Source organism: Thalassophryne amazonica, chromosome 17 (genome assembly GCF_902500255.1).
Source record: "Thalassophryne amazonica chromosome 17, fThaAma1.1, whole genome shotgun sequence".
Classification (NCBI taxonomy): Eukaryota; Metazoa; Chordata; class Actinopteri; order Batrachoidiformes; family Batrachoididae; genus Thalassophryne; species Thalassophryne amazonica.
Genome location: NC_047119.1, coordinates 75,642,737 through 75,658,879, shown reverse-complemented (window position 1 = coordinate 75,658,879; position 16,143 = coordinate 75,642,737). Strand labels below are relative to the sequence as shown.

General features: G+C 43.4%; 1 protein-coding gene across 1 annotated transcript; it reads left to right on the top strand.

Moving 5' to 3' along the window:
- Window positions 1-1,076: 1,076 nt before the first annotated feature.
- LOC117529861 (myosin light chain 5-like) lies at window positions 1,077-12,894 on the top strand. Its single transcript, XM_034192739.1, has 7 exons — window positions 1,077-1,363; window positions 1,436-1,543; window positions 1,615-1,690; window positions 1,771-1,875; window positions 2,044-2,122; window positions 2,190-2,238; window positions 12,692-12,894. The coding sequence occupies exons 1-7, from the start codon at window positions 1,361-1,363 to the stop codon at window positions 12,791-12,793; spliced, it is 522 nt and encodes a 173-aa protein (XP_034048630.1). The 5' UTR covers window positions 1,077-1,360; the 3' UTR covers window positions 12,794-12,894.
- The last annotated feature ends 3,249 nt before the right edge of the window (window positions 12,895-16,143 follow it).

Sequence of the window (16,143 nt, the reverse complement as noted above, 5' to 3'; positions counted from 1 at the left end):
TGGAGTTACCTGTAAGTGCTGTGACAGTTAGAAGATGCCTGTGTGAAGCTAATTTATTTGCAAGAATCCCCCACAAAGTCCCTCTGTTAAATAAGAGACGTGCAGAAGAGGTTACAATTTGCCAAAGAACACATCAACTGGCCTAAAGAGAAATGGAGGAATATTTTGTGGACTGATGAGAGTAAAACTGTTCTTTTTGCGTCCAAGGGCCGCAGACAGTTTGTGGGACAAACCCCAAAGAGTAAAACTGTTCTTTTTGGGTCCAAGGGCCGCAGATAGTTTGTGAGACGACCCCCAAACTCTGAATTCAAGCCACAGTTCACAGTGAAGACAGTGAAGCATGGTGGTGCAAGCATCATGATATGGGCATGTTTCTCCTACTATGGTGTTGGGTCTATATATCGCATACCAGGTATCATGGATCAGTTTGGATATGTCAAAATACTTGAACAGGTCATGTTGCCTTATGCTGAAGAGGACATGCCCTTGAAATGGGTGTTTCAACAAGACAATGACCCCAAGCACACTAGTAAACCAGCAAAATCTTGGCTCCAAACCAACAAAATTAATGCCTCGCAGATGTGAAGAAATCATGAAAAACTGTGGTTATACAACTAAATACTAGTTTAGTGATTCACGGGATTGCTAAAAAAGCAGTTTGAACATAACAGTTTTGAGTTTGTAGCGTCAACAGCAGATGCTACTATTATTGTAAACACCCCCTTTTCTACTTTTTTTTTTTTTACTAATTGCCCAATTTCATAGCCTTAAGAGTGTGCATATCATGAATGCTTGATCTTGTTGGATTTGTGAGAATCTACTGGTACCTTGTTTCCCATGTAACAATAAGAAAACCTGGATTAATCTTTTTAGTCACATAGCACTACTATTATTCTGAACACTATTGTATATGAAATGACATAAACAAATTAGAATATGTGTGAAATCCTTTTGGAGGGCACTGTAAGTCTTGTTTGCGGTCATCACATTAATGGATTCCTGGAATAAACTGCAGTTCTTACCTTGTGCTGTTTGGACTTATTTGGTTGTGTCGGTTTGAGAGGAACCTATTGGGATCAAAGATTTGAAAGCAGCTGATCTGAGATCAGAGTTGTGATGTAAACGGAGCTTCAGTGTCTCCAGAGTGTGACTCTGTAAATAGTAAGTGTTCTGTAAAAGGTTTGGACCAGTTGTTGGGTCCCCTGAGAACTCGGTTCTGTTGGACATCTCCTCCATGTATGGAGACAGTTTGGAGTCCCTGAGGATGGATCTCCATTCAAGTGTGGACAGCTGCTCTATTTAAGATCTCTGCTGCTTCAGACACAGCCACTGGAGCGTCAGCTTGGCCCCGACTGAAGAGATGGTACGTATCCACCAGACTTTGGCTGCTTGAAGAATCATGCTGCTGCTTCTCCACACTCTGTTCTTGTAACAGGCGAGCAGAAAGACTAAAAAGAAGGAAGGTGGAGCCAAACGGGCTCAGAGGGCTTCGTCTAATGTGTTCTCCATGTTTGAACAAACCCAGATCCAAGAGTTCAAAGAGGTGAAACCTGATCTACCTGATGACATTCAAAGACCTTCTAGTTTGTCTAAACCTGTTCTTCTCCTTGGCAGGCATTCACCCTTATTGACCAGAACCGTGATGGATTCATTGATAAGGAAGACCTAAAAGACACCTATGCATCTTTGGGTTGGTGTCTGTGAGGATGGTGCTCGACGGCGCCAGTCGGTACCCTGCTGTCCATTAACGTTTGGCTGCTGTGTTCTCAGGGAAACTCAGTGTGAAGGACAGCGAGCTCGAAGATATGCTCAGAGAAGCCACTGGTCCCATCAACTTCACCATGTTCCTCAACCTGTTTGGAGAGAAACTCCATGGTGAGACCCTCTCAGGACAGTCCTCACCCAAGTCCGGACTCACTGTCTAATGACTCGTGTGTGTGTGTGTGTGTGTGTGTGTGTGTGTGTGTGTGTGTGTGTGTGTGTGTGTGTGTGTGTGTGTGTGTGTGTGTGTGTGTGTGTGTGTGTGTGTGTGTGTGTGTTCAGGCACAGATCCAGAAGATGCCATCTTAAATGCTTTCAGAATGTTTGATCCTGATGCTACAGGCTCCATCCACAGAGACCAGTAAGTTCAGTCCCAGCACACGTCTTCACGGTTCCACCTGGGATTTAACACCAAACCATTTCTTCAGATTACAGAAACTCCTGATGACTCAAGCAGACAAGTTTACATCAGAGGAGGTAAAGACTCACTCACACCCTGGCTTTCCTCACAGTCTTCCTCACTGACAGAATTCTGTCCACCACCGGCGGTTCTACACTGAATTACTCCCCGGGCGAGACCCCCTCCAAGCGCCACCCACCCTCACTCCAAAAATGTTTTAGCACAGAGCCAGTTTTATTCTAAGAATAAGGGGCACAATCTCCTCCCACCTCCAACACAGCCAAAAGACAATGAGGCAGTTCTGCACCAAACAGTACAAGTTATCAGAACTTAAAATAAATACATAAATATCTGACTCATCATTCAAATGGGAAAACAACAATCAAAATTATGCTGAAGTAGGTTTAGCTAGAAGGCTAACAAATGTCAGAGTTATACCACCAAGGGGTGGATCGGCCATTAAGAGCACCGGGAGTTTTCCCGGTGGGTCGTTCAATAAACGGGCCGATGGCTGCCCAATTTTTTTTTCAATTTTTTTCTGTGGTAATGTAACAGACTTTCTGATGCTTTGCTTTTATTTATCATTAGGCTGTATGAGGTTTAATTTTGGCATGTTTGGATTGCCGTAGAATGGGAGGCCTGAGGCGATGTGTCGCCCCCGCGTGTGTGTGGTTAGAGCTGGAGCACACAGTAAAACAGCCAGCCGGTTTTCTGCAGCCGATTGGCCTTTGGTTGTCCTGTGTTTTCATACTCAACATGCCACCGACGAACCCTCGTCGGCTCGGTGACGTTGGTGTCAGTGGTGGGATTTTGCTCCAGCATGCTGTCACACGTTTCTGTGCATGTGCTGAGCTGTTCATTTGCGGTATTGCCATGCTAGCTTTAGCTGCTAACTTGCTACTGAGCTGTCGCGGTGGTGTTGTAGACATGGTGACGAAGACCATTTGGTGCATGTCACTCATTCATATTATACAAATAATGAATGTTTGTGAGTTGAATGGAATGAATATTTAATTCAGTGAAAGCTGGAACGTACCGTTCAACAAGGCCTCATTGGATGGTACGTTCCAGCTTTTACAGAATTAAATATTCATTCCATTGAAAGAATGTAAAAACATTATTTGTTTAGTATAATGCTGAAAATAGATCTTTGTCATTTGATATTTTATTAACTTAAAAGGGACTTACATTTTGGTGTTCGTCCCTGGTGTGTAACAGTCTAACAGGAACTTTAAACAGGAGTCCAGAATTGTCAGTAGTCCATGATGCCGTGCACTGACTTCATGTACAGACTGTCGTCTGCTTTCCTCACTCTAGTGAAAAATCACGTCAAAAATATGTCCAGCTTTTCATCCTAACTTCATCCTCTTCATCCTAACAGCTCTTAGTGCCTCCAGACGGCGTGGTGGATTTGTTTTTTGTGTTACCAGAATTAGCAGCGTCATTTAGCTCCTTCAAATCATCATCCGCCAGCAAAACAAACTCAGCCATGTTTAGCTAAACAACGCCCCCTATAGTGTGAGTGTGCACGGTGGTCGGGGCGTGCAATAGCACATTTCATATAGCACCAAAATTGCATGTTAAAAAAGAACTATTGAACAGTCAATGAAACACAACAGCAAATGGTATGAATATCCATGTCACGTGACATACAAGCCACCAATCAAATGACAAGGATCCACTCAGCTGTTACATAAAAATGTTTAGCCTTTCATATCAATGAAAATGCTCCCCCGACTACGCGTCTAAGATTTTCGTCTCCATAAACGTTGAAATCAAACATGTAATTTATTCACCTTGCAGCAAATATGAGGGGCTTTTAAAAATACACCTTGGTTTTTCTTTAAAAACTAAATTTAATGAGTTTTCAGAGGCAATAAACTGAAACACACATGCGCGTACACACATACTTACACACACACACTAGATTGAGTCTTTATTGGATTGAGTCTTTATTAGATTGAGCCTTTATTAGACTGAGCCTTTATTATTAGATTGAATCTTTATTGGATTGAGTCTTTATTAGACTGAGTCTTTATTGAGCCTTTATTAGATTGAGTCTTTATTAGATTGAGTCTTTATTGAGCCTTTATTAGATTGAGTCTTTATTGGATTGAGTCTTTATAAGATTGAGCCTTTATTAGATTGAGTCTTTATTAGATTGAGTCTTTATTAGATTGAGTCTTTACTGGATTGAGTCTTTATTGGGTTGAGTCTTCATTATATTGAGTCTTTATTGGATTGAGTCTATATTAGATTGAGTCTTTACTGGATTGAGTCTTTATTGGATTGAGTCTTTATTAGATTGAGTCTTTATTGGATTGAGTCTTTATTAGATTGAGTTTTTATTAGACTGAGTCTTTATCAGATTGAGTCTTTAATGAGCCTTTATTAGATTGAGCCTTTATTAGATTGAGTCTTTATTGAGCCTTTGTTAGATTGAGTCTTTATTAGATTGAGTCTTCATTGGATTGAGACTTTATTGAGCCTTTATTAGATTGAGTCTTTACTAGATTGAGATTTTATTAGATTGAGCCTTCATTAGACTGAGCCTTTATTAGATTGAGTTTTTATTGGATTGGGTCTTTATTAGATTGAGTCTTTATTGAGCCTTTATTAGACTGAGTCTTTATTAGATTGAGCCTTTATTAGATTGAGTCTTTATTGAGCCATTATTAGATTGAGTCTTTATTTAGCCTTTATTAGACTGAGTCTTTATTAGATTGGGTCTTTATTGAGCCTTTGTTAGATTGAGTCTTTATTAGATTGAATCTTTATTAGATTGAGTCTTTATTGAGCCTTTATTAGATTGAGTCTTTATTGAGCCTTTATTAGACTGAGTCTTTATTAGATTGGGTCTTTATTGAGCCTTTGTTAGATTGAGTCTTTATTGGATTGAGTCTTTATTAGATTGAGTCTTTATTAGATTGAGTCTATATTGGATTGAGTCTTTATTAGATTGAGTCTTTATTGGATTGAGTCTTTATTAGATTGAGTCTTTACTAGATTGAGTTTTTATTGGATTGAGTCTTTATTAGATTGAGTTTTATTGGATTGAGTCTTTTTTAGATTGAGACTTTATTAGATTTAGTCTTTACTGGATTGAGTCTTTATTAGATTGAGTCTTTATTGAGCCTTTATTAGACTGAGTCTTTATTAGATTGAGTCTTTATTGAGCCTTTGTTAGATTGAGTTTTTATTAGATTGAGTCTTTATTAGATTGAGTCTTTATTAGATTGAGTCTTCATTGGATTGAGTCTTTATTGAGCCTTTATTAGATTGAGTCGTTATTAGATTGAGTCTTCATTGGATTGAGTCTTTATTGAGCCTTTATTAGATTGAGTCTTTATTAGATTGAGATTTTATTAGATTGAGCCTTCATTAGATTGAGCCTTTATTAGATTGAGCCTTTATTAGATTGAGTCTTTATTAGATTGGGTCTTTATTGAGCCTTTGTTAGATTGAGTCTTTATTAGATTGAATCTTTATTAGATTGAGTCTTTATTGAGCCTTTATTAGATTGAGTCTTTATTGAGCCTTTATTAGACTGAGTCCTTATTAGATTGGGTCTTTATTGAGCCTTTGTTAGATTGAGTCTTTATTGGATTGAGTCTTTATTAGATTGAGTCTTTATTGGATTGAGTCTTTATTAGATTGAGTTTTATTGGATTGAGTCTTTTTTAGATTGAGACTTTATTAGATTGAGTCTTCATTGGATTGAGTCTTTATTGAGCCTTTATTAGATTGAGTCTTTATTAGATTGAGTCTTCATTGGATTGAGTCTTTATTGAGCCTTTATTAGATTGAGTCTTTATTAGATTGAGTCTTTACTAGATTGAGATTTTATTAGATTGAGCCTTCATTAGATTGAGCCTTTATTAGATTGAGCCTTTATTAGATTGAGTCTTTATTGAGCCATTATTGGATTGAGTCTTTATTAGATTGAGTCTTTATTGAGCCTTTATTAGACTGAGTCTTTATTGAGCCTTTATTAGACTGAGTCCTTATTAGATTGGGTCTTTATTGAGCCTTTGTTAGATTGAGTCTTTATTGAGCCTTTATTAGATTGAGTCTTTATTAGATTGAGCCTTTATTAGATTGAGTCTTTATTAGATTGAGTCTTTACTAGATTGAGTCTTTATTGGATTGAGTCTTTATTAGATTGAGTCTTTATTGGATTGAGTCTTTATTAGATTGAGTCTTTACTAGATTGAGTCTTTATTGGATTGAGTCTATTAGATTGAGCCTTTATTAGATTGAGTCTTTATTGGGCCTTTATTAGATTGAGACTTTATTAGACTGACTCTTTATTAGAAAGAGTGGCGACATGACAAGTAAAAAAAAAATACGTGACTCATGGTGCCGTCTTGACTGTAATCCATCTTGCCATCTTGTCATGTAAATCCGGCTTTTTTATTTATTCATTCACTGAAAATGTCGGGTTGTTGTGCATTTGGAGGCACAAATAAACACAACAAAGGCTTCAAGATGTACAGATTCCCTTCAGATTCGAACAGAAGAAACATTTGGGAAAATAAAGTCAGCATGTGGGATGGAAACGACTTCATCATCAAAGCATTGAGATGTAAATTTATTGTTCAGTCTCATGTCCAGTAAAACTCACTGTCAGTGTGTGTGTGTGAACAATAAGCGACTGGTCCGCACTTAAATCCACTTGTGGCTTTTATTGAACACCTACAGCAAACCACAGTACCTGTACGAGAAAACCCGCCAGCTAGAGCCTGACACTGAGCGGGAAGCCACTGTGCATGTGCATTCAGTCTGGTTATGGTGTCTGATAAGGTTCATACTGAACTCCAGAATGTGCTCCATCATCCCCTTTTAGTTGGTGGTTCTATGGGGAACCAAACACATGTTTGCACATTAACATACAAATGATGCCCAGCATGGCTGCTTTATTAACTGGAGGCATTTCTGCAGCCAGCAGGAGTTTTAATAACAACCTGAACACAAATGTACGTATATTATTATAGGCTGATTACTTCCTGTATGAATAAGATGAAAACAAAAATCAAACAGCTCAAGTACATCAATATTTTAATTAGAGAGCGATGGAGTGCAAAACTCTTTTTTTCCGAGAACGGAACCTTTAAAACATAATGCAACAAAGTCTCCCCCTCTCCTTGTTTTCCAACATGAACACAACATTTACACATAACAGACCCTTAGAGTCTGTGGACTGTCAGTACCAGTGTTCATTGTCTATACTTTGGGTTTGGATTGCAAATTCGACCTGCCTGTGTCACGCATGGTGTGTTAGTGTGTGTTACCTTGGCGGGAGAGCACTGCGGGTATCTGCTTGCATGCTGGTAGAGTGCTGAAGACTCACCTGAGATGGTAGCGGTGCCTGCAGCGGCTGCGGTGTGGAAGGGAAACATCGGGCTCAGTCTGCATTGTCGACCTGTGGTGGCGGCTCAGGAAATGGAAGGATGTGACTTTCTCCTGTAGATACCCCCTTCAGATTGGATGATGGAGTGTGGTTCTTTGCACACTTCCTTCACAATGCCCAAGTGGTCGTGTCCCTTGGTTGTCTGCATCCGGATGACCTGTCCTTCTGCCAGTGGCTGTAGCGAGTGACTTGAGGCATCGTAGTACTGCTTTTGGATGAGCCGTTTCTTTTGGAGCTGGGCTGTGACCTGCTTTGTGTTCTTTGGAGCTGGTGCTAGTTGTCTGTTGCTAACAGGAAAAGGTGAACGTGTCTGTCGCAACATCAGATGCTCTGCAGGTGAGCCCAGTGCTTTGTCATGGGGGATGTTCCTGACATTCAGCAGGTTGAGGAACATGTCAGTCCTGTCTAGATTAGACTGCTCCATCAGTTGTTTGGCACTGCTGACTGCCCACTCAGCCAGTCCGTTTGATTGTGGGCACTCTGGGCTGCTGGTGACGTGAACAAAGTCCCACTGCTCAGCAAACTCCTTGAAGTACTGGCTTGTGTAGTATCTTGCATTGTCAGTGATAAGAGTGTGAGGTGATCCATGAACAGAAAAGTGTCGCTTGAGCTTTGTGATCACAGCTGCCGAAGATGCATTATGAAGGAGGTCAATTTCAAACCACTCTGAGTATGAGTTTACCACCACCATATATTGTTGTCCATGCCACTCAAACACATCGGTAGCAACTGTGGACCATGGCAAAACTGGAACAGGGTGTGGCTGTAGGGGTTCTTTCTGCTGGTGTGCTCAAGTGCTATTGCAGACTGAGCATGACAGCAACTTCTCTATGATGTCTCTGTTCATTGTTGGCCAAAAGACTGTCATCCTTGCCCTGCACTTGGTTGACTCCAAGCCTGGGTGACCTCTGTGCAGGATATCGATGTATTCCCACTGCAGGGAGTGGAGAATGACAGCTCTGTGACCGTTAATAACAATGCCATCCTCCACTGCCAGCTCATTTCTATAGTGGAAGAAAGGACGGATAGGAAGAGGAAGCTGGCACTCTTTGTCAGGTCAACCCTGATGACTGACTGTGCTGAGGGTCTGTAAGACTTGGTCTTGTGCTGTGTGGGCCCGTAGCTCATCTAGCCTGGCAGTTGAAATGTAGCTGACAGACATTACTTCAAATGTGTCCTTCGTAACTGATGCTTGGGAAGCACTCATGTCTGGGGACCGTGACAGGGTGCCGGCTAGGTACATGTGCTTATCCTTCTTGTAGACCAGTGTGATGTCGTAGGTGTGTAACTGCAGCAGCATTCTTTGCAAGCACGCGGGAGCAGTGTGGATCGGCTTCTTTAAGACTGTGATGAGAGGATGGTGATCAGCTTCAACGACCATTGCTTTCCCATAGATATAGTCTCTGAACTTGGTGCATGGAAACACTACCGCCAGCAGCTTCTTCTTAGTCTGAGCATAACGGATTGCTGTGTCTGTGAGCATTCTAGATGCACACGCTACCGGCTTGTCATCCTGTAGGCATGCAGCTCCGAGGCCGTAGCATGATGCATCACAGGTCAGTGTGACTGCGTTTCTCACATCATAGTAGGATAGAACAGGAGGGCAGGATAAGCATGATTTGAGGTGGTCAAATGCTTGCTGTTGCTGTGAAAGCTAACTCCATGCGGTATCTGTGTGTGTGAGCTGTCTCAGAGGTGCTACTAGCTCACTGAGTTTTGGGATAAATGTCCCGAGATAGTTCACCATACAGAGGAATCACTGCATGGCAGGGACGTCCTCAGGGACCAGCATTTTGGTGATCGCTTCTGTCTTTGCGGGATCTGCCTTCAGCCCCTCTTTTGTGAGCACATGATCCACGTAGCAGACCTGGTTGAGGCAAAACCTGCACTTGAGAGGGTTTAGTCTGAGTCCTATCTCTCGTGCCCGGTCGTCATGCTCTGCAGCATCACGTCCCCCAATGATTATGTCATCGACTATGATGGCACACGGATATCCTGCAAACAGCTGCTCTGTGCTCTCCAAACCCACTCTGTAGGCTCGGACACCGTGGTTATGACACCTTTGTGTGTCACACTGTCAAGCTCCACTTTGACTCGTGTTTGTATCGCCAAGGGGATGCTGTGTGCTGGGTGGACGACAGGTTGTGCAGCCGGATGTAGAGTCATGGAACACGTGATCGGGAGTTCTCCAAGCTTGTTACTGAACACGTCTTTATACTGGTCAAAAATGTTTTTGGTGAAGTCAACATTGGTTTCTGTGCTGATTGGGTGAACGTGTGGGCTCAATGTGACAAATCCCAGGTGCACACCTGCACAAAATCCCAGCAGCAGTCCCACATCACGCTCCACTAGAAAGAAGGAAAGCATGTGTTGCTGTCCATCTAGACAACAAGGCAGTGTGACTAACCCAGCAGTCTGTATTCTGCTGCCTCCGTAGGCCACTACGCTGGTGGTTTTGCTGAATTTCACTGTTTGCCACTTTGACAGTTGTTCAAAAGTGTCTTTTGATATTACATTGCATTTTGCTCCTGTGTCTACTTTCATCTCAACTGGTTTGTTGTGTACCAGCAATGTAACAAATCCTTCATCCCGTTCCTCCACCTGAGGATTGACAGTGTCCACACACACATCAATTAACTCCACACCGTCCACATAGAAAGTGTCACCAGCTGTACTGTATTCTGACTCTTCTACCTCTAACTGCTGCACTGGTTGCCTGTCTTGGTTTCTCTTTACACGTCTGTTCAGTTCACGAGCTTGACCATTTGCAGCATTTCCTGTAATGATTCCATTTGTTGCAGTTGTGGCACTGCTGGTCAAATGCAGGACATTTATTTCTCTGTGCCACATGGCTGCTTCCACAAGTGCTGCAACTCACAATAGTCTTGGCATTTTGTTTACTTGCTTGGGGTCGGTGTATTGTCTTGTTATAGGAGCCTGGTTGTACTGCATAAACAGTAGTGGCAGTGGTCTGATGTTTGGCTGGGCCTTGGTGTTCTCCTCAGTCGTCTCATATATTTGGCAGGTTGACGCAGCTTTAGCTAAGGTTAAGTCACTGTCTCGTAGCAGAGCCTTTCTTATACACACTATCCTGTCACAAACCAGTTCATCTATCAGGTCTCCAAAATGATAATTATTTGCCTTAATCTTCAAGTCACTGATGAAAGATTGTCTCACCTTGCTTCTGGTTTCGTGGGTGGAATTTGTGTCTCTCCACGGTTTGATTGTACTGAGGGTTGCATATTTCACGGAACGTCCATTTCCAGCACTCTGGGTCCTCTCGGGACTCAGCCGGACTGAGGACAGCTCCGTCGTCACCTGGCGCTCGTACTTCTGCTGCGTAAACAAATGAACGCTCCTGTTCAATGGCCTCTGTGAGATTGAGGAGGATATATGCCTTCGTTTTGGCAGGCTTGTTGGACTGCGTGGCCTCTATGAAGATATGCATCATTTACAGCACAAAGTCAGTAAAAGAGGAAAATGTCCATCTTCCCTTTGATTTGGAGGTGATGATTGTAGAAAGAAAAGCTTGTTGAGGGTCAGATTAATCCAGAATAAAGCAAAATCCAGAGACGGAGAACTTTAAAACTGTAGCGCACATCACTGTATGACACAGAGTTACAGAACTGCAGCTGCATAAATCAGACTTTAAATTAATTAAATAAATCATCATAAATAGTAAATTTATGTAAATTTGATTATCTTAACTATTTTTATATGTATTTTGATAGCACCTGTATCTGGATGTGTTTCTGTATGTGGTTGAATGATTAAAAAAGGTTCATTCAGTAGTTCAGCGCAGTTGGAACCAAAATGGCGCCATGTTCTGAGTTGATGCAACTCTCCAATCAAGGCACTCTACCCCCACATGCCCCTCCTCTTTTCTCTTCTCACCGCTTCTGTGCACCTTCTCAGCAAGCTGCAGGGGGCGCCAATTTGACAATTCTAATAGAAAACCAAATAAACAAACAAACAAAAAACTGTTTTGCAGCACAGCACATATATTTAAAAAAAATGCTCACCCCGACATTTTTCAGTGACTTGTTTACAAATGACACATTCTCCTCATTTGAGACACTCAGGAAAGACCATAATTTATGCAACACTCATTTCTTTAGAAATCTCCAAGTGTGGAGTTTCAATAAGAATGTGTTCACCTCGTTTCCTTACCACCTAAAAGCCAATTAGACAGCATCTTGGAGCTCGAGCCCTTTGAGAAGAAACGGGTTTTGGCGATATACACTTTGATAAGGGGTTTAAATCAGGGATCCTGGGAGAAAACTATCTAGGACACACCTCTTCATTATGTGTACACCACAGATTAATTCAGTTTAAGGTGCTCCATCGTCTCCACTACTCAAAGGACAAACTTGCCAGAATTTTTCTCACCACAAACTCTGGCTGTCTGAGGTGCGGTAACAGCCCAGCTTCAGTGGGACACATGTTTTGGGCCTGACCCTCTCTAAACAGTTACTGGGGCAATATTTGTGAGGTATTCTCTCATATGAGTAAAAAGACCAGAGCTCCTGATTTCCACACAGCCATTTTCGGCATAGCCCCACTGAATTGTGAGGTCACAAACTTAACAGGCGAATGCTTTGTCGTTTGCTTCATTACTCGCCCATAGACTGATTCTCTTTAACTGGAAGGCAAAGAAACCCCCATCGTCTCTACAGTGGTTGAAGGAGGTGTTTTCCTTTCTGCCTCTGGAAAAGCTCAGATACAAGATGAGCAAAAGAAGGAAGGACTTTTCTGTGACCTGGAGTTCTTTTATGGACGACATTGAACTTTCCCCCTTACAATAAGTACTCTGATCATTTAGAGGCAACTGCTCTATTTCCCAGAATTTATGTGAAATAATACTGTTGTACTTAAAAACAAACACACCCAGTTGTAAAAAGACTGCCAGTTTTGTGGCCCCAGGGGGGGGTTGATATTTACATTTGTATTTTTTGTTGTTGTTGTTGCTGTTGGTATGTTATGTATGTTCAGTTAAATGTGTAAATAGGAAATTAAAGTGTTAAAAAAATGCTCATCCCCCCCACGTGTTATGATAAAACGCTGCCCTGGGTGGCTGCCCGGTTTGCCTGTACCAGAAACTGTCTGCTGTCCACTTTCAGGTGAAGCAGATGTTCCAGTCATCCAACATCGATGCTGCTGGAAACCTGGACTATAAATCTCTGTGCTACATTATCACACATGGGGAGCAGCAAGAGGAATGAAGCAGTGCAGATAGCTGCAATCATCATGTCCAGCTTCAGCATGTCTGTACGAGGTCATCACGTCCGGCCTCAGTGTGTCTGTATGAGGTCATCACGTCCGGCCTCAGTGTGTCTGTACGAGGTCATCACGTCCGGCTTCAGTGTGTCTGTAAGAGGTCATCACGTCCGGCTTCAGTGTGTCTGTAAGAGGTCATCACATCCGGCCTCAGTGTGTCTGTACGAGGTCATCACGTCCGGCCTCAGTGTGTCTGTATGAGGTCATCACGTCCGGCCTCAGTGTGTCTGTATGAGGTCATCACGTCCGGCCTCAGTGTGTCTGTACGAGGTCATCACGTCCGGCTTCAGTGTGTCTGTAAGAGGTCATCACATCCGGCCTCAGTGTGTCTGTACGAGGTCATCACGTCCGGCTTCAGCGTGTCTGTACGAGGTCATCACGTCCGGCTTCAGTGTGTCTGTAAGAGGTCATCACGTCCGGCCTCAGTGTGTCTGTACGAGGTCATCACGTCTGGCTTAAGTGTGTCTGTACGAGGTCATCACGTCCGGCTTCAGTGTGTCTGTAAGAGGTCATCACGTCCGGCCTCAGTGTGTCTGTACGAGGTCATCACGTCCGGCTTAAGTGTGTCTGTATAAGGTCATCACGTCCGGCTTCAGTGTGTCTGTAAGAGGTCATCACGTCCGGCCTCAGCGTGTCTGTACGTGGTCATCACGTCCGGCTTCAGCGTGTCTGTACGTGGTCATCACGTCCGGCCTCAGCGTGTCTGTGCGAGGTCATCACGTCCGGCTTCAGTGTGTCTGTACGAGGTCATCACGTCCGGCCTCAGCGTGTCTGTATGAGGTCATCACATCCGGCTTCAGCGTGTCTGTATGAGGTCATCACGTCCGGCCTCAGTGTGTCTGTACGAGGTCATCACGTCCGGCCTCAGCGTGTCTGTACGAGGTCATCACGTCCGGCCTCAGCGTGTCTGTACGAGGTCATCACGTCCGGCTTCAGCGTGTCTGTACGAGGTCATCACGTCCGGCCTCAGTGTGTCTGTACGAGGTCATCACGTCCGGCCTCAGCGTGTCTGTACGAGGTCATCACGTCCGGCTTCAGTGTGTCTGTACGTGGTCATCACGTCTGGCCTCAGCGTGTCTGTACGAGGTCATCACGTCCGGCTTCAGTGTGTCTGTACGTAGTCATCACGTCCGGCCTCAGTGTGTCTGTATGAGGTCATCACGTCCGGCTTCAGTGTGTCTGTATGAGGTCATCACGTCCGGCCTCAGCGTGTCTGTACGAGGTCATCACGTCCGGCCTCAGCGTGTCTGTGCGAGGTCATCACGTCCGGCCTCAGCGTGTCTGTACGAGGTCATCACGTCCGGCCTCAGCGTGTCTGTACGTGGTCATCACGTCCGGCCTCAGCGTGTCTGTACGTGGTCATCACGTCCGGCCTCAGCGTGTCTGTGCGAGGTCATCACGTCCGGCTTCAGTGTGTCTGTACGAGGTCATCACGTCCGGCCTCAGCGTGTCTGTATGAGGTCATCACGTCCGGCTTCAGCGTGTCTGTATGAGGTCATCACGTCCGGCCTCAGTGTGTCTGTACGAGGTCATCACGTCCGGCCTCAGCGTGTCTGTACGAGGTCATCACGTCCGGCCTCAGCGTGTCTGTACGAGGTCATCACGTCCGGCTTCAGCGTGTCTGTACGAGGTCATCACGTCCGGCTTCAGCGTGTCTGTACGAGGTCATCACGTCCGGCCTCAGCGTGTCTGTATGAGGTCATCACGTCCGGCTTCAGCGTGTCTGTACGAGGTCATCACGTCCGGCTTCAGCGTGTCTGTACGAGGTCATCACGTCCGGCCTCAGCGTGTCTGTATGAGGTCATCACGTCCGGCTTCAGTGTGTCTTTATCATGAAGCACAAACTGAGTTTGATGGTTTTCTCCTGAAAGAGCCGAATTAAAAGCTTTTCACTCTGAACACACGGAGATCTGATTTACATTATTGTCTTGGTAACAGGCCTAACGCAGCTAAACTAACCTCAAAGTTTAACACACGTTAAATCCAAAAAAGGAAAAACACCATCACCCTGTTATACAAATGAATCTTCACATCGAAAAAGCGTTTCTACTAGACCATTACTTTTGATGCTCTGTGTGGTGCTGGAACCTCAATTTCCCCGAGGGAGTCTTCCCAAGGGATCAATAAAGTACTATCTAATTGAATCTAATCTATAATCAAAGATTTGTAACCAATAAACAGGCCCACTCTTGGGTTGACTGTGCTGGAAATTATTAATCTCTCATTAACTTCTGGATCTGTTCCTAAATGTTTCTAATCTGCAGTGATTAAACCATTACTTAAGAAACCTAATCTTGACCCTAGTGTATTGAAAAACTATTGGCCGATATCAAATCTATCATTTTTCTCTAAAATTCTGGAAAAAGTGGTGTCACAGCTGCTTGTAGACTATCTTACTGAGAATAATCTCTTTGAGCCACTGCAGTCTGCTTTTAGAAAATATCATTCCACAGAGACGGCTCTCACTAAAGTGGTGAATGATCTTCTGCTTACAATGGATTCGGACACCACTACGGTTCTGGTGCTGTTAGATTTCAGTGCTGCATTTGATACAGTGGATCATCATATTCTACTTGATAGGCTGGAAAATCATTTTGGGATTACTGGGAGTGCCCTTGCATGGCTGACGTCATACTTGACCAGTCGTTCTCACTGTGTTTTGTACAGTAACACTACCTCTAACAGTGGTCTGTCTTAGGCCCCCTGCTTTTCTCCCTTTATATAGCACCCCTTGGGCACATATTGCGCCATTTTGGGATTACCTTTCACTGTTATGCTGATGATACTCAGTTATACATAACTGCTGGTAATCTCATTCACATAAAATCCTTAGAAGATTGCCTTATATCAGTGAGAAGCTGGAAGTCTAGAAACTTCCTGCTTTTAAACTCTGATAAGACTGAAATGATGGTTCTTTGTCCAGTGAGACATCGGCATCAATTTGACCAGTTAACATAGCCTAGGCTCCTGTGTCATACATCACACTGACAAAGTGAGGAACCTTGGGGTAATTTTTGATCCTACATTGTCCTTTGACCTCCACATTAGAAATATTATGAGGACTGCTTTCTTCCACCTGTGAATTATAGCGAAGATTCGTCCCATCCTGTCTATGGCTGATGCTGAGACCCTGATCCATGTGTTTATCGTGTTTAATGTTCTATTTTCTGGTTTACCGCAGTCTCGCATTAGGGGTCTCCAATTGCTGCTGCCAGACTTTTGACAGGAAGCAGAAAGTTTGACCACATTACACCCATTTTGGCGTCTCTTCACTTGCTTCCTGTCCCTGTGAGAT

Excerpts from the sequence above, each read along its gene's own strand:
- LOC117529861 (XM_034192739.1), top strand. Across the intron at positions 1,876-2,043 it reads GTTTGGAGAGAAACTCCATG|GCACAGATCCAGAAGATGCC; the intron begins GTGAGACCCTCT and ends GTGTGTGTTCAG. Across the intron at positions 2,239-12,691 it reads ACAAGTTTACATCAGAGGAG|GTGAAGCAGATGTTCCAGTC; the intron begins GTAAAGACTCAC and ends GTCCACTTTCAG.